The 24,986-nt window shown below is 40.8% G+C and overlaps 1 protein-coding gene across 1 annotated transcript in view; it reads left to right on the forward strand.

Annotated features, from left to right (window-relative positions):
- The window catches only part of ERP44 (endoplasmic reticulum protein 44), a 38,025-nt gene extending 13,711 nt beyond the window's left edge, over positions 1 to 24,314 (forward strand). The window contains exons 3-13 of the mRNA XM_083473308.1: positions 4,775 to 4,847; positions 5,679 to 5,718; positions 6,107 to 6,222; positions 11,704 to 11,888; positions 12,657 to 12,772; positions 13,214 to 13,271; positions 14,588 to 14,704; positions 17,152 to 17,263; positions 18,785 to 18,926; positions 21,394 to 21,496; positions 23,801 to 24,314. Coding sequence (XP_083329434.1) covers positions 4,775 to 4,847; positions 5,679 to 5,718; positions 6,107 to 6,222; positions 11,704 to 11,888; positions 12,657 to 12,772; positions 13,214 to 13,271; positions 14,588 to 14,704; positions 17,152 to 17,263; positions 18,785 to 18,926; positions 21,394 to 21,496; positions 23,801 to 23,902 — 1,164 coding nt within the window. The 3' untranslated portion in view covers positions 23,903 to 24,314. The remainder of the gene's footprint in view (positions 1 to 4,774; positions 4,848 to 5,678; positions 5,719 to 6,106; positions 6,223 to 11,703; positions 11,889 to 12,656; positions 12,773 to 13,213; positions 13,272 to 14,587; positions 14,705 to 17,151; positions 17,264 to 18,784; positions 18,927 to 21,393; positions 21,497 to 23,800) is intronic.
- Positions 24,315 to 24,986: the final 672 nt, after the last annotated feature.

A 24,986-nucleotide genomic window follows, 5' to 3' on the forward strand; every position in this document is an offset into this window, starting at 1 on the left:
GACATGGAGACTTCTTAGGGAAGTGATAGATTTGTGGACTGACTCTTCCTGTTCATGTGGATTCTTGAAACGACTATAACAGCATTCACACATCATGGTAAACTGTATAGTGATTTAGTGTGCACAACCTGATCTCACCCACTTTGTTCATCCTTGCTATTGTGGGGGAAACAAACCATGATCCCTAATTTAGCATTGTGTCTAAACTGGGAACTGTGGTTTTGCTTCAAACAGCACTAACCGTTGGTTTGGAGCAAGACAAAGCACAGTCCTTGATTCCAAAACAGTAAGCTTCTTTTAATCCTCAGGGTAGAGCAAAACAGCTCAGTTCAGCACATTCATGTTAAACTGTTAACTGTGACATGCACACTGAGCCTCTATATCTCATAGGCTGCAAGGAATTAGAGTACAAGAATGGAATAAATATGTCTTCTAATTCTGTGGCTTCAATCTGATGCTACCTTTGCCCAGATCCTTAACTGTTGTTTTTTAATACAAGCCAACAGTTGTAACAAAAAGTTATAGTTAAGTAAAAATGTATCCGTTTTAGACTCCTAAGGAGTACAGTAACAGTTTTCAGGACATTGCCCTGTTCACCTTACATCCTTATTTCAGACATTGTGATACGTATCAAAATATCACAATGTTTAGCTGGTGATATATCATGATGTAGGAAGCCAGACATTGCTCAGCCCTAGTGAAGTGTGAGAGCAATTTTCAAATGAAAAGTGCTGAACCTTTCCTCTGGCCCACCCACCCTTGTAACTTTTCTCTTACCTGGGCTTACTTTTAGTCTTGAAGCCCATAAGATGGGAATGGGTGGACAGAGCTTCCTCAGCATTGCTTCGCCACTTGAAATTCTAGTACCGTCACCCATGCCTTACAGCTGTTCAGCAGCCTGCTTTTGAAGACTTACCATATTTTTTGCACCATAACACTCACTTTTTTCCTCCTAAAAAGTAAGGGGAAATGTCTGTGCGTGTTATGGAGGGAATACCTACGGGTGGCATGCCTACGGATTTTCCTCCTCTAAAAACTACGTGTGTGTTATGGTCGGGTGCGTGTTATAGAGCGAAAAATACGGTACCTTTTTTATTTTCTGTCATCACATCTTATTCTGCTGACCAACTTTGGTTTGCCCTGATGTACATAATACTGTCAATTGTAAAAAGGTTTCTGACCCCATTTTGGGTATGTTGTAATTTCTAATTTTGTGTCTAGTAGCCCTTTTCACTTCAGCAACACCTTTGCTCATTAATCTTTCCTGACAGGAGGTTGGGTTTCTATTTAGGGCTAATTGAGAGAACTGTGCTGGAAATGTATGTAAATGGCATTTAAGAGAGGCTTAGGAGTAACGATTTCATGGTATGAGAGTTTCTGCAACACCACTGTATTGGAGATTATTGATTTATTTAAAGATGTTCACCTTAGATAGCCCCAGATCCCTTGTGTATGTACATAGACATGTCAGGTTATATGTCTATCAATGTTCATATAGTACTTAAAAGCATAACTTTTGTAATACAGGGAGGTCAGGACCAAGTCCCATGCCCACCAGACTCTTTCTCCACAGAGCTTCTAGCAGGTAGTACCTGACTGCCCAAATGACTGAAGGAGCCCAGGGTTATGTTTTCAGTACTGATCTTCTTTATTCAACCAAATTTGTATATCACTTGATGTATTGAACTTCTAAGTGGTTTACTACAAATGAAACATTTAAATTACCAGCAATTTCATTCAGCTGGTGATATTTAAGATCATGAGTCTAGGGACAGGTTGATAAACAATACCATAGAACTACATAAGCCAACGGTATACTTTAATACTCCTACACATGCCCATCTGTGGAAGTGAAAAAAACATGATAAAAGGGTTAGGGGAGATCTATTGGCAACACTACTTAGCACTGTTACTCTTTATTGTTAAACTCCTTAACATATTGTCTATCCTCATACTTCGAGGCTTCAAAGCACATACATTTCGGTAATCTTTGAATGTCAGCCAGGCGCAAAAAATGGCACCCAGACCTTTTGAGGTGCTCACAAATGGAGAATCTTTAGGTGCAAAATGTACCTGGCGCCCTGCTAATTTCGATCCCTGATACCAAGGAGCCAAATGGGCTCCACAAAAAGGGAGAGAGTGTTCAGGGGCAATCATGTCAACAGCCTGAGTCATTCAGGTGTTCCAGGGAATGCCCAGGGCTTCAAAAGTAACACCAGTCATATCATTCGGTGGACCATCCTAATAGGTCCCCCCACCTCTTCAGAGGGGGTATAGTTCCCAAGCCTGGACCTTGGGGCAAAGTTATTTCAAGGGATGACCTGAGTCTGTCTGTCCATCTTAGGAGACGCTTTATTTTGCATGCCACTACTTTCTGAGGTGCAGTTGATGGTTTTTCTGTAGTGGGTTCAGAGGGCTTTTTCTGTGGTGGTACCCACGATGTGGAATCCTCTGCCATGTGAAGTCAGATTATATACTTTTCAAGCAAGCCCTGGGTTTTCTTGCTACTTAGATTTCTCTCTTCGACTATAGCTTCTCTTGCATTTTATTGCTGCTCTTGTGTATTTTTTTATATTGCAAGTGTTGCTTCACATTATTGCTGATCATGAAATGTTTATACTACTAGCTGCTTCGGGTATTTGAACTGGAGAGAGAAAGTCACTTTAAAGAAAATAAACTACGGTAGTTTGTGTGGGATTTTAAGTGCACCTTGTTAAGCATGTAGCAGAATTACCTTTTTTTTTTTTTGCAGAAAAGAGCTAATGCAAGAGAAAGTGTTGTAATCCTGTTTAGTCGAGGCTAAACCACAAACGAGGTTCTAGCTAGGATTTGCTAATGAAAACTACTGAAATATATTTAGCAATTTGGCCTGCTTAATGAAAGGAAACCTAACAATGTGTATTGTCTTGACTATCAAAAGAAATGCATTTTTTTAGGTAAAGAGAAATGTCATTGGTTATTGCAGAACAAAAGTTTAAGTTGTTCCAGTATTCAGGACATAGAAGCATTTGTGATACTGCAGAATTGCTCTGTATGCCCACTGCATTAACCTTTGATTATCAGATGAATTTGATGTCTCGTTTAACCTTAATTAAGCACACTTCCCCATTCTGTATTTCAGCAGTATGTCTTTTTAGTTTTTCTAATAAATCTTGTTCAGACTGCAAGCTGCAGTTAATACCTTGCACCATAAATTAGTTATCTATCCTCTACAGTACTGTACTTAAATTTCCCTTTCACTTAAATTGCTAGTAGTCTTAGAGTAAATTCAGCAGTGAAAGGGATATCAAGATTAAAATGAGAAAAAGAAGCTATGGATGGATTATAATATGCAGCAGCAATTGATATTTGGAGGAAACCATGGAAGGGTGGAAGGGAGGCCAGTGATTATAATGTATTGTTATTATTGATGTCTGAAGAACTGTAGTGTTGAAAAAAATACAAATAATTTATTGGGGTTTTTTTAATCGTCTCAGTAGTTTTACTGAATTTCTGCAATTTTCATCCAGTGCCAGGCGTGGGTGGGTGGGTTTAATGTAGGAAATTCTAAAACTTTTCATTTCATTCTTAACCAAAATGTTTTAATACATTGTTTGGCATTTGCTTTATTGAAAATGATACCTTCTTGACCTCCTGTGCTTCCATTTCCTTTTTCTTTCATTAGGTAGATCCAGCAAAATATTTAAACTATTTAATATTTAAATATTAAAAATATTTAAATCCTATGCTTTTGGGAAGGGACGCGGGTGGCACTGTGGGTTAAACCACAGAGCCTAGGGCTTGCCGATAAGCGGCAGTTTGAATCCCGCGATGGGGTGAGCTCCCATTGCTCAGTCCCAGCTCACGCCCACCTAGCAGTTCGAAAGCACATCAAAGTGCAAGTAGATAAATAGGTACCGCTCTGGCGGGAAGGTAAACAGCGTTTCCATGCGCTGGCCGCATGACCCGGAAGCTGTACGCCAGCTTCCTTGGCCAATAAAGCGAGATGTGCGCCGCAACCCCAGAGTCATCTGCAACAGAACCTAATGGTCAGGGGTCCCTTTACCTTTACCTTTATGCTTTTGGGCATGTTTTAATTTTATTGAATTAGCATAATACCTATTTTGACCATATCTGTGTATCTCCTATTTCCACCCTTATATTTTCCGTGGTTTGCTACAGTTCCCCCTTTTTTTGTAACATGTATTTATGTTCTTTATTAATATATTTATTCATTAAAATTTTATCCCACCCTTCCTCCCAAATGATCCCTGGGCAGCAAACTTCAAAATGCTAAAGGCCCCACTATTTTAGTTACATTAAACCAGAAAAGAGTAACATATATGTGGAGATATTTTGCTTAACTTTAAGATTTATTTCTAAAGTAAAGCCTGGCAAGTCTTTTAAAATGCATAAATGAATTGCCAGACTTAGCATTTTGCCCTTGCATATTTGCTCCTTTTCCTGGATATTAGGATGGACTTCCGTTGTGCCATCAACACTGTGGAAACTTGGATTGTGTTTCATATTTCTTGAGCTCACTGCACACGTTGAAGCAGCAGTGTGGATGTTTTGCAACAAAGAACCGTACACACGTGGACCTCTACCTGGGCTGGAACCCCTACAGTATCATGTAGATGTTCATGCTGAATATGTGAGAGTCACCTACATGACCCGCCCTGTTCTTTTAATGCATGGAGCTCCCTTCATTATAATACAAGGAGGAGGATTTGACCAAGAAAGAATGAGATGGATAAATGTCAGATTGTTTATTAAAACGTGTGTACTTTTGCAGGTGTCCTGGTTTTTTAATCCAGCAAGAAGTGAAATAACAAGCCTCGATGGTGGGAATATAGATGATACTTTAAGTGAGTATGCAAACCTTTGCCCTGTTGTTTTTATACAAACACATTTGCTTTTCTCAAGCAATATATTGTTGAATTCATTTTTGGTATGTGTTCCTGCCAGCATTCAGAGTCATAAGTAGTCTGGGGAGAACACTGAATTCCTTTAAGTATGTCTTTATGTTCAGTTTTAGTTTGTTCTGTGCATGTCTACTTTTGTTGGTTAGGACAGGATGACACCGAAAGAGAGCTAATGCAAGAATCCTAAATTGAGCGCAACAGTGACAGATAAAAATTGCTTTAAAAACTGCTTTTATCTTTGGAACTCAGTAACACTGGAGAAGCTTCATAACGCAAATCTAAAAGTAAAATCAAAGTTACACTGCAGTCCTAGGCACATACAGTATATTCAGAAGTAAGCACTGAGTTTAGTGGGGTTCACTTTCTCATCAGTATCCATAATTGCAACCCTTACTTCCCAATTATAAGTTTGGTTTTGTGTGAAAAGTGTGACTGTGTAATGCTAATTTTACCAGGACAGGTTCAAGGTTCTTACATTAATTTACAAGGCCACTGACAACTGGTGTCCAAATGTACGTACCTTTACAGCATAGAGCAACACATTCCAGAAGAAAGAGAGAATAAATAGGGAGGAAAGTTAGCCTAGTAATTCAGGTTTTGTAACTAAAGCTAGCTCAAACTTTGAATTCATATATGCTCAAATTCTCTCTATTGCAATTCTGGGAGCTGTAATGTCAAGATTGATTTTGTGTGTGTGTGTGTGTGTGCGCCTAGTTAGGCCTTGGTTTTTTGCTGTCGCAACATTTAACAATAAAATGTCATTCTTTCCTTTAGACAATGCAGATGTTGCTTTAGTGAATTTTTATGCTGATTGGTAAGTATTTCTTCTATTGGACAGTTATACCAACACAGTACTTTCAAACTTCTGCAATTGTAAGACTCAAAACAGAAATTAGACAATGTTAAATTTATTGTATTTAATTAGCAGAACATACAAAATATTTTCTCAATCTGCTTTTAAACTTCGAGTAGATATATTTTATTTGTGTCTAATGTAGCCTATCTGCATGGCCAGGTGGTACTTCCCAGGAGTAGACCCTTAGAACTAGAAACTGCCTTGGGCTCCCCCGCTTGCTCCCCTCCGTGTGGGTGGGAATGACAATCCACAGTAGAATTACCGCTTCAAATGGTGCTATATATGGAATCCCCAGATATTTTATTTTCAATAATTGGACCTTTTTTTGTATTCTCCCTTTCAACAGGTGTCGTTTTAGTCAAATGCTGCATCCTATTTTTGAGGAAGCTTCTAATGTCATTAAAGAGGATTTCCCAGATAAGAATCAAGTTGTGTTTGCCAGAGTAGATTGTGATCAGCACTGTGAGTAATCCTTTTTCATTCAGCTGTTACCATTTTAAATGTCTTGTTGTGCAAATTCAAGTCTTGAAACCTCTTTAGAGCAAGTACAAGCTTTTGCAGTGGTTTAAAAAGTATATCTAGTAAAACGAATTATAAATATATTTCAAAAGAGAGGAATTTCTACAAACCTTGTATGTAAAGGCTGCCGATAACCTGCATTATTCAACACAGTTTCCCCAAGCTTGAAATTGCATTCTCTTGCAAATATGTTTTAAAGAAAATATAATAAAATAAAATGCAGGGGTTTGTGGTATTGGGAAAAGTAGGTCTGTGTATACCTTCCCTAATCTAAAATTGGAAAGAAATATACAGAAATCTCTTTTACTTGTGAGGTGCTTTTTCAGCACGAAGGGGTCTGGTTCTCTTTTACATAGAAAAGCAGCCCTAACCCAGTGTTTGATACACGGTCATGATTCACGTTTAAAAGACAATGGCTTGGATCCTAAGATAAATGCTCAAGGAGGTTCATTGAAGCAAAATGTCCCATTTCATTCTACGCCCAGCATCTTCCTTCTAGGGAGACATTTTTGGGCATCACAGATTACTGCAGCAGGAAGAAGGGGGCAGGAAACATAACATGAATTTAAGGTATCTTGCAATCCAAGCCTTCAAGTCTTTGTTTGAACATGTTTGGTTTCTATTTGGCTTCCCTTTAAATCAGGATATATTTTTTAAAACTCTTAACTTAGATTTTTTAAAAACCCATCTATCCTCCAATACACATGAGTGTTACTCTCTGTGCATCATAATGGGTACAGTTCGTTATGCCTGATTACGCCAGTAATGGGTATGGTTGACCCAGCCACAGAACAGCAAATTGAGCCATATAATGAGCTGCCATTTAAACTGTCTCATGTCACCCTTCTGTGTTTACTGTATAGCATCACATACTATAAAGATTCTGAATTAAGTATTCTTTCCCTTTAACAGTAGACATGAGCTTTTTAATAATAAAACTCAACACCTTTGGTTTCCGAGTGTATAGTATACATTGGCTTTTAGTGGTGTTAATTGGGCAGAGGCATCATTTGCAATGCAAATAGCATTCCCCTTGTGAAACTGCAGTCTCTGTAGGAAGCAGAAGTAGCTGCTTTCACATTCTTAACCGCATTCACAGTGGTCAGGCTCTCAAATCTATCTTCTGTTTGTGCACTGGTGCTTAAGCCTACTGTGGGCCCTGGCAGCTCCAGCCTTCCAGTCTTTGAGGCCCAGCAAATTAAAAAGAATTATTGATGTCCTGCACAATGTTTGATACCTAACGACAAAATGTCATTTTACTTGCCCTCACAACCAATATAAGGATGTTCTGTTGGGAGGATGTGTAGATTCAATTCTTAAAATTCTGAAGGCATTAGTGCTTTTCTGTTTTACCATGCTTCTTAAAAGAACAAAAAAGCGGGAAGTGTAGAAAACTGGGTGCTGAGACTGTGGTTGATTGGAAGGGTCCAGATTTAATTGGCGAGGCTGCCTGGAAATTAAATACACTTTAATTTTTGGTTAACATGATTGTGAAGTTTTGTTGTAATACTGTGGGAAAGGGTTGGAAAAGAAAATAATGCCTTATTATTATTATTATTATTATTATTATGCCATGCTGCAGATATAATGAAAGGAGTCTCTTAACAGTGATTGAACAGTCAAGAGCAGCCTACCAAATAAAGTGCTTCCTTTCCTGAATTAATATGATCTGGTTCCTGGTAGCAGAAAGTTGCAGGTGTCTGCTGGAAACTGTCAGAGCCGTCTTTCCCATTGGTCTTAGTGGTTCGTTGCGCCAGGGTGCCGGCCTCTCAGGGGCACCCTAGGGAGTGGGGGAGCTGCACGGCTTTGCCGGCAGCCTCCCCTTTCCCTGCGCACCCGCCAGCTGCGCCCCGCCAACTATATGGCTGGTGGGCATGCAGCTTTCTTCCCAAGCCTCCGCAGGAGGAGAGCAATCCCCGCAGAGGCTTAGGAGGAAAGCTGCGCGCAGCTTCCCTCCCAAACCTCTGCATCTGCTAAAGACGGCCCTGCTCCCGGTCGTTGTTCTCCTCCTGCTTCCTGGCAAAAGGCGGTGTGCAGCCTTCCCAGAATGCCTTCTCAGGCGCCCCAACGCCAAAGAGCGTGTCCACCAGCACGTTTTCCTACTAGATCGCTGCCACCACACCGGGCATCGGGGCGGTGGGGGAGGCAGAGGACATGTAATGGGCTTTGCTAAATGTACACCTGTAGATTCCCCCTCCCCCCATTATATGTTTCCAATTATTCAGTGCGCCAGCTATACCAGTTTCAGGTAGGAATCTTTTGGAAGTCAGCAACAAGTACTTTGATGAACAACACATGTTGTTGATGAATAAAAATCATAACATTGTTTGCCCTTTTATGTTTTCAATTTTAGAAGTATATTGTAGTAGCTATAATTGTGTTGACTCCACTTGTATCACATGTCAAGGTTTAATGAAATTATTTAAGATGTTCACTGTTTGACTTGTGAATTAGTTCAAACAGCATTTCATGTCTTTGCATTTTTTATACTTTTCTGAAAGATAATTTCCAAAGGCACTGCTGATGGTATGCTAACCCTACTGTCTCTAGATGGTGGTTTTGGTAGTCTGTATACAGTTTAGGGAAATGATTCAGATGTTTGTCCATAACCTCATACACCATAAATGCCCCTCATCAAATTGTGTGCTGGCTATTTTGCAGCAATCCTAGTTTGCATTAATCTGTTGTTTCCTGATAATATTCAAAGTGAGGAGCTCTGTTTTAATGTTGGTTAGCAGACCAGGATAACATTGAACCAGAGTTGCTTAACTTAGCTATAAGAGGAAATGTTGGCTTAATGAAGCAGGATGAAGCACAGAGTGGGAGTAGGAGAGGAAGCTGCAAGGGGGAAAAACATGAATGAGGTTTAAGAAGCTGTTATTTACTATCTGAACATGGCTACTCTGAAGCCCCCTGAAGCGGGTAGGTGGGTAGGAGGCTGCAGACCAGGCGAATGTATTCAGAACTGCCTACTGTTCTTGCCATGAGACATTTGGATCCATCCTCCATTGCTCATACAAGCTTACTTTACAAACTATCTGTTGGTATGGCGCTGTACTTCAGCTGCAATTTTTGTTTCAGATAGTTTTAACCTTTCTTGTCACAAGCTATTTTAATTGGCTGTTCATACCCCAGCAGAATATGATGGTTTAAATTATTTCTAAAATTTGGAATAACTTGTTCTGCCTTCTACAGGGGAGCAGAATTGACATGGAACATGGTGTGACAATTCTTTTTAGGTACTCCCCAGCATGTCCACAAACGTTTGCTTTTCTGGTTTAAGAGGATGGGTTGTTGGCTTAAAGACACTACAGTCATACCTCAGGTTACAGACGCTTCAGGTTGCGCATTTTTGGGTTACGAACATGCCGAAACCCGGAAGTACCGGAACATGCGCAGAAGTACCGAATCGCGACCTGCTCGTGTGCAGACACAGCACTGCAGGTTGCGAACGTGCCTCCTACATGGACCACGTTCGCAACCCGAGCGTCCACTGTACTGACGTCATAAAAAACTTCACTGCTAAATTGTATTAAAGCTACATGTTAAAGCTATGGGAGATCCATAGCTTTAATACTGGCATCAAAACCAGTGGCATTTCCATAGTATTCTTTAATATAGGTACCATATTGACCAAGCACATCCTCACACATTCCCTCTTTTGTCCATGAAGTAAGATGGATATATGATGTTGAGACAAGGAGGAATATCGGTCTTCTTCTATTGTGCACCAACAGGATACCACAGTTCATCTCAAGATATGGAAGCAGAAAATGTGTATAGAGAGAACACAGGTGTATTCCCTACCCTGCCATTGATTGCATGGACTTTATGCAAAGTATAAGGCTATCAGGCTCTGGTCCTCAGATGCCTGTGGTTTTCAGAGTTGATCAACTTTAGTCCAGGTTGAAGAATTCCTAAGTGGTTGGATCTTCTTACCTTGTTCTCTATTCCTCCACCCACAATCTAACTGGTTACAACTTTGCCTGTGGGTATTGAACAGGAACACCTCTTGGAATTGAACCCATCTGAGTAGGTGGTTCAGATAATGTAGACATCCACAGATCTTCCATAACTGTCCATAACTTGGACAGGGTTTGTTTGCTGTATAGTGTAGGTGTCAGACAGTCACCCCCCATTGCTATAGAGGTACCTCATATCTTTAGAATCATGCAAGATAGATTGGGTCAGGGTTTGACACACACACACACACACACACACACACACACACACTAAAAAGGCAGCTGTTGGCAGTAGAAAGAGTTCTCCATACCAACATCAACAGCCCCTTTGCAGGGCACCCTTTTGTCAGACACTTATTCAAAGGAGCTGCCATTGTGTATGAACCAATGAAGCATAGGTCCCCCCAATGAGATTTACTTTTGGTACTTGGAGGGCCCTCTTGGATTCATCTTTATAATGGAAGTAACCTACAAGTGTCAGATTCCATCTTTTGAGGGAAACAGCTATCACTGCAGCACTAGACAGTAATACACATCTGGAGTATGTACGCCATTTGGGTGAACCTTACCTCATGTTAGAAATAAGTTAACTCCTCTTGTAAACGTCTAACGTCTCTAGTCCCCTCTGACTTGACTAACACTTGAGTCCAATTTTCAATTCTCTTTCCTATTTTGAGTTTAACCGTCTGATTCATATTTCTCTGGGATTGTTACTGCCATAATCACATGAAGTATTTTTAAAAAACCCTATATATACAAAATTACCTTAAGAGAAGGTTTAAAGAAAATTAAAGGTAACTGAAATTAGGTATGTCAGCCTCTTAAAATGTAGGTGATTAACAGCTAATTTAGCTAATTGGTTAAATTAGGTTAAGTGCTAAATTACTGCAGTCAAAACCCAATTAATAGTATGAGGTTCTTGAAGAAGGGCAAGTTTGTGTTAAAAGTGTTTTAAAAGGTGCTAGTTTGCTAAGAAGCAAATTCTGATCAGATTCCTTAATGTGTGTACTGTACATATTACCTCAACAACACAGTGGTCTGACTGGACATCTGAAGTACATATTGGGAAAACATAACCTTCCTACACTTGAATTGCTGGTCTAGCATTGGGGTTAAACCCTTCCCATGTTTCTGACAGTGACTACATGTCAAAAAAAGACATTTTGTTAAGGATTACTGTTTATAGTACAATATTAAGGGTTATTTATAGTACAAGGTCCCAACCACACACATTGGTATTTGAGGTCTGAAATACCCCATTAGTTAAAAGCAACCATACATAGAAAACGTTGAGATTCTGACTGACCCATATTCTGGAAGCTTGTGATTTTAAAAGAATAAACTTTAATTACTTCTCTCATGATATTTAAAAGAAGGGGATAGCAGCATTATTGGTTAACGAATACTAACTCTATACATTTAAATTTGCATATTTTCAAATGTTTTTTAATTACTTTTTCAGCGGACATAGCTCAAAGGTACAGGATAAGCAAATATCCAACTCTAAAATTGTTCCGGAATGGAATGATGATGAAGAGAGAATATCGGGGTCAGAGATCGGTGACAGCCATAGCAGATTATATCCGACAACAGAAAAGTAATCCTATTCGAGAAATACTCAGCTTGGAAGAAATTAAGTCTCTAGATGTGAGTGCCCCCTGCTCTGTCTGTCTGTCTCCCTTTCATTTCAGTATGTTAAATGACAATGTATAACTTAGGAAATGCATGTTCGCCACTTAGGAAGTTCTGCCTGTTTCATAGCTAGTGACAACTGTTACACAAATGCTCTATATTTGTGGTATTAAGCCACATTTGTATGTAACGCTAAACAATGGTTGACTCTTCTCTACTCTGTGTGCTCCACTCTGTTAAGAATCCTGGCTCAACATGGACAAGTCAAATGAACTCTGAATTAAATCAACTGTGGTTAGTTAAAGAAGTCAGCTTCATAACCCATGGTTCGGAGTTGCCTTGTTTAAATTGAATTAATTTAAGGGTTTTTTGACTCACAATATTTGGTTCATACTTAATGCTAAACTAGCATCCTTTGAAAAGGAAGTTGAATCCTTCTGGCTGCCTAGCAAAGCAAGGGAGAGAGGTGTGATTTTCTCAGGTTTCTTCTAGCATGTGCAAAAAGCAGTGAACCTATGACTTAACATGCAAACCAGCCCTTAGTGGCTTATTTTTTATGGCTTTCTTGATAATGTAATCAGATGTCAGATATGCTAACTTTAAACAAGTAATCCATTTTGCAACAAAGAGGGACTTTGTATTCATTATATATTCATAAACCTTTAGCGTATTCTGACACTCCATTTGGTCACAAATTGGAATCATCCCCCCCCCCCCCCGGCTCAAGGACTGAAGGTTAAATGAAAATTCAAGTTATAATGCCTCATGTGTTTTTTGTTACAGCACAGTAAAAGAAATATTATTGGATACTTTGAACACAAAGACTCTGATAATTACAAGACTTTTGAAAGAGTAGCAAATATTTTGCATGATGACTGTGTCTTCCTTGCTGCATTTGGGTAAGATTGTTGTTGTTGTTGTTGCTGTTGTTGTTGTTAAAAAAAATACAATGATATATTTGGGTAGCTCAAATACTACTGTATTAAATGCAGAAGAGTAGCATTAATCCACTGAGACCACACATCAGTGAATACATGATTCCATAAGTTATATTTCTCTAGCATCCCTCCAGAAATCCTGCTGACAGGAATCTTAAAAACTAGGGACACTTGCTTCCAAAATCTGAATTTGAAGGTACTATCTCCTCAAAGAAGCTACCCCATGCCCCATTTTTGTAATCTGCTCGTACTCTGCCATGGGGAAAAACTATCTGGCTTGGTTTGCAGTAGAGACTGGGATACTAACTGTAAATCTGCTCCTTGCCCTGTATTTTGTAAGTGTACTTAACCTTGAGTGTACTTAACCTTAATAAGAAGATAAATTGTAACTACCTGTCTTAGGTCTGTTTCCAAACCAGAACGATTTAGTGGGGACAACGTGATCTATAAGCCACCTGGGGTGAGTTTAAATATTTTTCTATCCCTTATCCTTATATTTGATAAAGTAGCTAGCCCAAATCATGTAGTCCTCATATTAGATTTGGTGCTTCCTGCCAATTGGAGCATGTTAAAGTTGCAGTTTTCTAGTGAATTCAACTAGAGGTGTTTGGGATTTTTTACCACCTGATTGTGGAGATGCCCAAGATTGAAACAGGCAATTAATATCTACTCACCCAACAATATGCACATAGATATGACACCAAATATATGGTAGGCACCTCTGGTAATGGTGTTCCACAAGTTGCTTGCAACACACCTATTCATCCGCACATTCCTGAGCACTAGTTTTTAGTTCTAGCTCTATTGTAAATTCTATGATAATAGTGTTTGTTTAGTATTTTACTGTTTTATTGTGCTAGTTTTTAATCCTATAAACTGCTTTGTTTTGATTGGAAGCTGTTGTATAAATGTTTAGATAAATGAGGTAAATAGATCTAAGTTATTGATTGTCTAGGTGTTTTAGAAATCTAGCAGTTGAAACTTCCAAAGAGGAAGATTGTGTAGTGATTCTGGAATTCCTCAGTAAAAAAAGAAAGCTTGGATGTGTGACAAACTTTTGACATATTAGCTACAAGCTCCACATTTTGAAGCCATTTAAAAAAACAACCATATAACAGTGTGCATTGCAGAAGAGCTCATTCACAAATCTGACTCCTTAAATTTAACAAAAGATGTAACCATTTTCTTCCTTATAGCACTTCTGGTTTTGAAACTTGGATTTAGCATTTCAGAACTAGTGTACACCTCCATAGCTGCCTTGGGCAGAGTGGGGGTGTCCCTTGGAACGGAATGTCATGAACAATACATACATTTTAAATTCTATAGAGAGTTAGAAAATCTTAGTAGTAAACACTGTATTATTGGTCATGGTACTATTGATGGTCCAGATCAGTCATCTATGTCTGGCGCCTTTTTAAAGAGCCAAGCTTTCCCAAGTCTCAAAGATGCTTTTGAAAACAGCATCCTATTGAGAACTTACTCCCTCCTAGGTGTAGTGTCTAGGTGTTCTCTCCATGTGATCTTGCAGTATCATGCTGTTCTTTCCCATGCCCCTGCTTGATGCCGTTGGCGGCTGCTGGCAAGTAGGGTGTGAGGAACCTTGCAACATGCTGCTGCCTAGACTCTGTGGCAGGGGTAGGAGGAGCTTGCCACAGGGTGCTGTGCTCTATGGCATCTCCATCACAGAACATTACAATATGTATATTTTAACGGTGCACAATGTTCTTGTTTTTCCCCTACTGGTGATTTGACAAAACAACAATCCCCTTTTAACAGGAAAATGCTCCAGATATGGTTTACTTGGGCTCTATGACCAATTTTGACTTGGCTTATGCATGGACTCAAGATAAATGTGTTCCACTTGTTCGTGAAATTACATTTGAGAATGGAGAGGTAAGGAGTGTCTCATTGTTCAATATTTCTAGGTATTTAAGTGAGAAACTGTGATAAACATGTTTGGGTCTCAAAAAACCACTTGTCAAATGCCCTCCATTTACTTTATGATATCATGTTTTTAGCTATAAATTCCCAAAGTCTGATATATTCTTAAGTTAGAGCAAATGATGTTTGTACAGAATTATGGCTTGTATTTGAATAGTATATACTGCATACCCTACCCACATGGTTATGCGGTGGCGGAGGAAGGGGAGTGCGGGCCGCCCCGGGTGTCATCACTGATGGGTGTGTGTGTGACAAAATAACAAAAATATGAGGGTGTTTTTTTTAATGGGCTCATGAAACTTTTTAGTTCAGTCAACAAACATAACAAAACGCAGCTGGCACTGAGCGCCACACCACGGGGACTGGCACTTACCACGGGGTCTGCAATGTGCCCAAGCCATGCGTCTCTCTTGGCAGTGACGTGGTGGCTTGCACATCTGCAGGCTCCGTGCTGCCTAAAACGGCAGCGTGGGACTTGCGCCTGCCCTCCGCCTCTCCCTCAGCCTCCCTACAGCTGAGGGGGAGGCGGCAGAGAGGCTCCATGCAGCGCCCCCCGCCCCCACCCCTGGCTGCAGGGCGCACGCGTCACGCACGGCACCCGAGCGGCTAGCTCCACCGCTATGGTTCTGCAGTTTTTTGTTGTGTTTTCTTGGTTGCAGCATAAGTAAATTTGTTAGTGTGATGATCTAGTGTAAGAGTATACAGGAACTGAGGAGAAAAAAAAGCTGTTAGGTACAGGTGTCATGCTCTCCCCCCCTCCCCCCCCCATTTATGTGCGTCGACTCATGCATGACTATGCTCAGAAATAAATAAATAAATAAATAAATAAATAAATAAATAAATAAATCGGTTGGCCACTCCTACCTACTGCCAAGATCCTCACTCCCTGTGCAGTGGAGCATGTTTCCATATAAACACACCAGCCCAGCCCCAGCTGCACATCAAACTCAAGGTGTGAGCAGGCAGGCAGTGTCGCCACACCCCATATGTACTTGCCCATGTGCCGCACAAGCTGCGCATCCCTGCCTCGGCCGCTGCTACCAATGCCAGGCCGCTGAGCCTCAGACAATAGAGATAGGCAGGAAGAGGGGACCAGAGAACATAGTTTGAGCTACATATAAAAATATGCCCAGTGAAGCTGAACAGAGCAACACATTAGAGCTCATTGGTTTATTGGGTGGCTGGTAGGCACTCATCCCATTTGCTGTTGTCCTGCTGGAATGGAAGGAACACCTGGAATAATTTAGGACTGAGGTGGTTAGCATGCAGAGCAGGGAAAGCACCTGAATCCAGCTTGAGGCCAAAACCTTAGCTCCCCTACCCCCACGTGGGTTACTTCTTCAAGCAGTTCTCACCTATCCAGACGGGCCCAAGTTTGGTAAATAAGTTAGTAAAAAGCACCCTGACATATCGGCCAATGTGTGCTTTTTGCTGTCTCCTGGTGTTTTGAACCAGTTGCTCATCATTTCTTTTATACTGATCCAATTATACCTTTTAACTACTGGAACAAGTAAAATTTTACTCCTCTGTTTTTAACAAATGATGGCTTTCCTTAGTTGGTCAAATGTATATACAGTGGTGCCCCGCAAGACGAAATTAATTCGTTCCGCAATTTTTGCCGTCTAACGAATTTTTCTTCTTGCGAAGCACGGTTTAAACGGTTTAACAAAGTCGCAAGACGTTTTTGTCTTGCGAAGCAAGCCCATAGGGGAATTCGTCTTGCGAGGCAAATCGCGAATGAAAAAACCTTTCGTCTAGCGAGTTTTTTGTCTTGCGAGGCATTCGTCTTGCGGGGCACCACTGTACCATGAACCTGTGGAGAGCCAGTGTGGTGTAGTGGTTAAGAGTGGTAGTCTCGTAATCTGGGAAACCGGGTTCGCATCTCCGCTCTTCCACATGCAGCTGCTGGGTGACCTTGGGCCAGTCACGCTTCTCTGAAGTCTCTCAGCCCCACTCACCTCACAGAGTGTTTGTTGTGGGGGAGGAAGGGAAAGGAGAATGTTGGCCGCTTTGAGACTCCTTAAAGGGAGTGAAAGGCGGGATATCAAATCCAAACTCTTCTTCTTCTTCTGATAAAAACCTGATTCTAGCTTACACTTGGTATTTTAATTTCCCCATTAGAAGTATCTGAACTCCCAGCTCATGAAAATGTTCAGCCTTTTTTTTGTTTTGGAGACTGTTCCCATGTTAAAACAAAGATTGATTTGAAGTGTTGCAGGCTCATCTGAATAGTTATGTTTTGTACCGTGAAAGCTCTGTCCACTCTAATTTGAATACTCCTTTACATAATATGCCAAGAGTTGATAAACATGGAAGTCCTGCAGATTCAGCTGAAAATGTAAGGAAAAAGTGGTAGAAAACGGAAATCACTCTTTGCCAATTCTTCTCTCTCCACATAGGAATTGACAGAAGAGGGTCTTCCTTTTCTTATACTCTTTCATATGAAAGATGACACAGAAAGTCTAGAGAAGTTCCAGCAGGAAGTTGCACGGCAGTTAATAAGTGAAAAGGGTAGGTGTGTGTTGTTGCCTTGCACTTTGCCTTTAATTCCGTTTGTGTGTGTTGCCTTTGAATCCAAAAAACAATATTAATTGACAAATCAGAAATTATTTATTTTTGCTGTGAGTGAAAGAGATCCTCTTGAATGGGGAAGGGTAACCTGTCACCCTCCAGATGTTGTTGGACAACAGCTCCCATCATTCCTAATCCTTGGCTATGCTGAGTCCAACAGCATCTAGAGGGCCAAAGGCTCTCCAGCCTTGTTCTACATCCTATCTTCATCAGTGCCCACAGTGGCAGGTTTATGTTACAACCACTCAAGTCAGTAGACTACAGTCGGTCAACTTCCACATAAACGGGTTAAGGGTCTATAAGAATATAAAGACAAAAGAAGAGCCTTTCTGGATCATACCAAAGTCTCATCCATGGCCAACCAGATGCCTATGGGAAGCCCAGAAGCAAGATCCAAGTCCAGGACATAACATTTTCCTGTGCATCATCCTCTGCAAACTTTGTAGCTCTCATATGCGATTAGGGTTATGTCCTCAGCAGCATAGGGCTGTTCTTTGCATTTTTGAAAATGGGCTTGGGGATCTTTAAAATTCATGCCTCATGTGCAGAGCTTTAAAATTCATGCCTCATGTGTAACGTGCTGCTATTAGTGGTAGCTGACTTGCTAGGGTTTGAGTCAAAATGGGGATGTGGGGTATGGAGCTACTTTAAGCAACACCTGAGGCTGCAAAAACAGGTGCATGTGTGAAGGTGTTGAAAAGTGGTGAAAGCTGATGAAATGGGACATGGGATGAGCCTACTGATATCACTGCAAGGTGATATCTAACTCACACTTGCAGTAGATCAACTTAAATCAATGGACTTCAGTTACTTAAGTTACTTGGCCAACTCTTAATCTCAGTAACACTGGATTCACAGTCTAAATTGACAGACCTTTTTTTAAAAAAAGGAAAAAAAGAACTGAGCTTGAAATGGAGGAGGTAAGGACAAGGTTAGAAGGAAAGCAATTGATAAATGTTTCTGACGAGTCCTTGCTTAGGATAAAGAAAGCTCACATAGAAATCTATATTAGGGAACATTTCTTCACCATGCTTCATCCCAAATTGAGAATGGAGTTGCATTGGACATGTGTAATTATTTCTACAACTGATGGCAAAAAATGGCTGTTTACATACTTTGCAGACACCTCCAGCTGTATTCCATGGCTTCCTAATGCATTTATGCAAGTATAATATGAATGTATGCAGTAGTTTCATGTTGATTATCTACGGATACTTTGTATGGTTTCTGCTTAAGTAGAAAATTCATCACCTTTGTGGTGGCGCAAGGTTAATAAATGGATGTTATAAAAAGAGTTCTTTTAAAATTGGTCTGTTGTGGATGTCAATCACATGGAAATATCTCTACCAACACGTGGACATATCTCTACCAGTCATTATCTAAAGACCTGTTAAATATACTGTTGTTTGTTGCGACTTACATTTTTAAAAAACAAACTAAAGCTTGCTTCTGAATTTCAAGGTACGATAAACTTTTTACATGCTGATTGTGACAAGTTCAGACATCCACTCCTCCACATTCAGAAGACTCCAGCAGACTGTCCTGTTATTGCTATTGACAGTTTTAGGCACATGTATGTCTTCCCAGACTTCAGCGATGTGGCGTGAGTAGATGATTTCTTTTCTCCTGGCCGTCCAGCCTTGAAAAGAGGGAAGGGGCTCGTGTGGGGAGAAGGAGAGGGTGGACAACCAATGCCTTTTTCATATTATGTAGCAGCGCGTAAAAATAAATGCTTACCCCAGTCCCACCAGCCACTCTGGGTTTGGATGTATTAGAACAACACAAAATGCAATCAGCATTCAAGGCCCCTCATCCCCAGTACAATAATTGAATGCAAAAATGTGCTGGGTTTTAGAGAGCCCCCTGTGGGTATTCACACAGCTACCATGCATGCCGTTTCCCCCTTCCTGCTGTAGTTTCTCTGCACTGCTGGATTCTGCTCCACCTGGTCCCCCTGTGTTGCAGCTTTGGGCAACATACAGTGCTACAAAAGGAAGGAGGGGCTTTTGGATTCTGAAAAACAAGGGGCTTTGGATTCTGACCGTTTTTTTAAGGACAAGAAAATGGATTGTTCTGAAAGGAGCACACAGTAGATTCTCAAAGTAGCATAGGCAGGGGAGTTGATGATCAGATGCTTTTGAAGAAGAAAACAAATATAAATAACTGGAGGGATACGTCCCAGAGGTTGCCTCTCACAGTGATGCCATTACCCAAATCTATGGTGCAACCACCATTGGAGCACTGTGCACAGTTCTAGTTGCCTCACCTCAAAAGGGATATTGTTGTTGGAAAAGGTTCAGAAAAGGCTTGCGAAGACGATCGAGGGGATAGAACAACTCCCCCCCTGAAGAAAGGTTGCTGTGTTTGGGATTTTTTATTTTAGAGACAAGACATAGCATGATAGAAGTCTATAAAAGTATGCATGGCATAGGGAAAGTGGGTAGAGAAAAGTTATCCCTTTCTGATAACACGAGAACTCACAGCGAAGCTGAATGTGGAAAGATTTGGTACAGGTAAAAGAAAGGATTTCTTCACGGAACCCTAGTCATACTGTGGAATTTGCTCCCCCAGGAGACAGAGATGGCAACCAACTTGGATGGATTTAAAATAGAATTGGGCAAATTCATGGAAGAGGAGGGGGCTACCAATGGCTATTAGTTGGATGCCTATGCTCTGCCTTTACTGTTGGAGGCTGCAAGGCTTCCAAATACAGGAGCAGAGAAATGCTTGTGCGCTCATGTTCTGCTCCTAGGGTGCGCACTGTGAGAACGGGATTCTGGGCCACTGGCCTGTTCCAGAAGGCTAGTCTTACGTTCTTATGAAGTCTCACCCTCTGACTTGAACCATGATGGGGTGCCCCTCCCCCGTGGACCAAGAGGGTGCAATTCATTTGCAGGACCAGTAGCAAGGGAAGTAGAGGGTTGTTAGCCCTGCCCTTATCTTGTATATTGTCATGACAGAGACAAATGTTTTGAGCCTCCTGGTTTGGGCTCTCTTCATATTGCAATGTTATACTACTGTGTTTGCTAGATTTCTGTATTTAGCACTTAACATACTACTGGCTTAAGCCCCTAATCTTCAGCGTTAAGACACTGACAACATACAGAACACTGGTTGCTGTATTCAAGCAGTCTTTGGTGTGGGGAAACAGTAGATGATCTCTGGAGAATTTTAAACTGATACGCCACCAGTGTTCATCTCTGGTGTCTATGCAATTACTCAAGCACTGGAGAAGCTTTCAAAGGCATTTTTGTCAATACAGCTACCTGACAGTCATTTGTATTTGTGAACTGTGCATTTGGCACCTGCTGTTCTCTGCTGTATTGTAGTAAGCAGGGGGCTGAAGGGAACATACAATGAAGTTATTGGGTTGGCCAGCTCTGTGGGAATTAATGAAGGGAATAAATGCTTGCTGTGTCCTCAGGAGCAAGGAAGAAAAAAGAGCTATTGGAGTAGTTTGCCCCAGGCCCTAGTCTAGCTCTCAAGCCAGTATTATTGACTTTTAAAAAAAAAACTTTGGACATATGAAATATAATCACACATTTTTTATTTTAGATTTTGTTTAGGATTTAGCTATTTTCGAACGCAGTTTTTATATGAAAGGCTAAATGCTTTTTTCAAAGGGACAGGATGATCGTCTTTTGTAAGTCTAAATGCAAGCCTCCTATCCTTTTTATTAGCATAGAAAATACAGATTACATAGGCAAATAGGAAAAAGAATAAAGTGTGACTGGGAAAAGAAAATTAAATTGCTAGGAAAAGGAGGGAAAGCTGGATAATGGACCAAAAGTAGAACAGGTATAAACCAGCAATACTGCAGTGCTCAGTGAATTCCATATGAACTTGCTTGATACTTGTACTCTCTTTGCCAGCATTTAAACATGCTCTTAGAACTATTTTTTTATTCCAGAAGGCAATCATATTGTATTGTGAGCAGCCTTAGGTTTGATTATATCATAGAAAGGCAGAGTGCCTCTTGTCAGACCCCAGAACAAAGGTGTCGTGAGCATTCTGGATTTTGTTCAACTTTATCATTTTTATCTGTGTGGATTTTTTTGTCTTTGTTTCAGTACTCCAGGTAAACTCAAGCAATTTGTACTAGATTTGCACTCTGGGAAACTGCACAGGGAATTTCACCATGGCCCAGATCCAACTGATGTAGCACCTGGTCAGGTAAGAGCAAGCACTTTAGTCCTGCCCTCCTGGAGCGAGGTCTGAAATTGGCAGTATTAAAGCAAGCATGAGCATTCTGTTCTCCATGGGAAGACTGTGTGGTTCAGAAGGAATTATTTGCCATTTGCGGGGGGGGGGGGGGATATTGATCTTTACCACATCAAAAGTGAACTTAAATTTATATATTGAATATAAGTAATTGTCATTGAAACCTAGTAATTTTTAATCCTGTACACACACACTATTTATTTAAACTACTCTTTTTTCCTAAGGGGAATCAGAAAAACAGTAAAACAATATAAACATACAACAGTCAACACTCAGTGTCCCCAAAATACCTAGGAAGGCTAAGAAAGCCTTGATAGTGTTCTAACTGTCCTAAGCACAGTGAAGGGAGCCATACAAATTTCCCAGAGACAGTGAGCCATCACAGAGAAGGCCCTCACACACATGGTCACCTTGTGAAAGGGGTTCTCTTAACATCATTGGGTCCAGCAAGATTTTTTAATAGATTGATCTACCATCTGCTTGAGGCTAAAGAGTGGCATTACCACTGCAGCAACTCACACTCCCTGTGTGTCAGCTTTGGCCAGGATGGGTCTAGGGCAGGGATGTCCCAACAGGTTGGTCGTGATCTACTGGTCGATCGCGGGGGGTCCGTGGTAGATCACAGTCAATCCCCCCCATAATAATAACAATAATAATAATAAAAAAAAAAGCTCAACAACTTTTGTCAATCCAATGGGTAGATCGCTGTCAGTTTTTTTTATAGTAGGAGTAGATCGCAGCCTCTTGTAAGTTGAACATCCCTGGTCTAGGGCAAAGGTAGAATTCAAGTAGAACAAAATCCATCAAAACAGGGCATCCAAATGCAAGGATTTTGTCTACAAAGTGTATTGCAAAAGAGTTACAGCAAGTTGTCCCCAGGGAAATGCCTCCACAGGGAACTTTGATCTCCTCCAATGGTTCCTCTGGACTATTCTGTGTAGATGCAGTGATGGTGGGAAGAGAACTCTTGGCCACCATGGAGTAGGTTCTATAGTGGGCTGGAGCCAGCTGGGGGCCTGCCAATTGCCCCCGTTTCCGGTCGCATCCCAACAATTGCAACAGGGAGTTCCATTAGCGTGAGCAGTTTCTGAGCTCTGGGCACAGTACTGCGCCTAAGATTTCAGATTAAAAGTGCAGAATGGAAGAAAAGGAAGACCTTTTTCTGCCTCCCCACTTCCAGCTACTCTGATGACTGGGAAAGAGACACTCTTAAGAATAGTGAGCAGGGGGGTGGGCAGGGGAAGGACTTGACCATGTGAAAAATCAACATAATATTTTTAGCTGCAGTTCATTCATTTTCAGCTTTGTATTATTATTATTATTATATTAAAAAAGAGCTCCTAGATGGTCCGTTGTCGTGCCCATAACCGAGGTTTAAGGTGCCATTTAGCTCCTAGCTTTCATATCTCAGTTTCTAACACTGGCATGACCTGTTGCCTGGGAGGACTTGGATGAACTGGAGTTAAAAACAACAACAACAACCCTATTAGCATACTTCACTCAGTAATAGTCTGGCTGACAACCCCCCACCATTCCTTCCTGCTACCTGAGGCAGCTTCTGTGGCCGAATCCCCCAGAGCAGCTCCCCTTCTCCACGAACACATTAGGCTAGTCTGAAGGCAGGTGAGGCTTTCATCTTATTGCAGCTAAGTAGTTCTGCATCTAGTCAGTGTCTGGATGGATGACTGCCTAGATACCAGATGTACGCAACCTTGAGTTCCGAGGTGGAAGAAAGGCAGGACATAACTGTAATAAAATGCCAGCAGTCAATCCAGTTATACAGCAGAGGACAATACCAAAATCAGAGCTATCCAAACTAAACAGACATTTGCTTCAGAATAAGAGGGCCAGTGGTCAAGGTTGTGTTTAGAAGGGTGACTTGGGGAGAGAGGGTGTGCATAGGTGTCGTTTCCTGAAGACGCTTGAATGTGTTTGGGGGGGTGATCCAAGGGAGGAAACAAATATTGAGCGTGGGCAGGAGAGATGAGCTTTCTGTGAAATGGGTGCTCTGTGGGTTCGAAAGAGTGGTGTTGAGTTTTGGAGTTCAGACTCCACCTCTGCCTTGTCCTCATTTTGCTGAGCAAGTTTTTGTTTCAGTCTTGCCAGTTTCCCTTTTGGGAAATGGGTATGTGACTGATGGCAACCATTCTGCGACAGTGCCCATGACATCATCAAATTTTCAAATGGGTCCAAAATGGTTAGTGACTCCTGGTCCATATCTTCTTTATAGCATCTCTGTGATTTTGTTTTTTCCAGCCACTTCAAGACATAGTAAGCAGCCCACCTGAAAGTTCATTCCAGAAGCTGGCACCTAGTGGACATAGATACACCTTATTGCGGGAAAAAGATGAACTCTGAAAGCTCGAAACCATCTCATAAGCCTTTCAAAACAGCAGCCGTGACTCCTGTGGGGTGGAAATAGGAAACCTATATTTTCATAAATTCTCTGTGTTTTTATTTTTAATCTTTTTTTTTTCTTTGCTCCCTGCGGTTTGTAAATACGTTAGTGTCATTTTGGACAGCATCTTTCCAAAATTCTTATTTCATCAAATGGTTAAGTAAAACTTTTTTTAAAATCCAAATGAAGGTGTTGACATGGCCAGCAACATGCTGTTAACTTGCACTATCCCATTAACAGGACTTCTAGGTTTCCTCTGGTGTAATCTGACCGCCTTATCCTTTACTTCCACATGAACATCATTTTGTTAATTTGTTTATTGATGGGCTATTCTGGATACTTGGGAGGGAAATAAATTACAATTTTACATAATTTGTGTTGTGGTTCCTTTGTGTGTGTGTTTAAAGGAGTGGGAAGAGAATGGAGAAACATTCATCGGCCCTCTTACAAACTCGGCCACTGTGAAAGAGATGCTGGGGGGAAAAAAGAAATCAGCTATGGGATAACTGCTTTAAAATAAAATAAAAAACAGAAAGATGAGAAATTTTGAGAAGTATACCTATAATAGTTATGCTTTGTAAGCATTTAGAAAATGTTTACAAGGACAAAGATGTGTTAAACTATTCCAGATCTTCTGACACTTTAAGCTAGTGAAAGAACGAACTTGCCTGAGTGCTGCTTACTGTTAACATATCAGTATTTTCGTACCATTATTTTAATCTGATAGCTTTTCTGTAAACTGCCCTGTGGTCCTCGAGTGAAGGATGGCATATAAATTTAATACTGGTTTATAAAAAGCATAATGCCTGAACCCGTTCAACAGCTACTACTTTCATGACAATCAGTTTCAGTACAATTTGTTTGATAGCTGCCTTTTAAAATCTAATTTCCATAGCAATAGTTTTAATTGCTATCCAGATTGATTGGTAGACGTGACTGAACAGTTTGGAATTTCACACATTCAGAAAAAGATTGTGACAGGTCTCTTCTAGGGCACAGTGTGAGGTGTGGAAGAACATGCAGTTCAAGTGGTCTCCAGCATAA

The sequence above is a fragment of the Podarcis liolepis genome, assembly GCF_965112155.1.
Source record: "Podarcis liolepis genome assembly, chromosome: 13".
Lineage (NCBI taxonomy): Eukaryota > Metazoa > Chordata > Lepidosauria > Squamata > Lacertidae > Podarcis > Podarcis liolepis.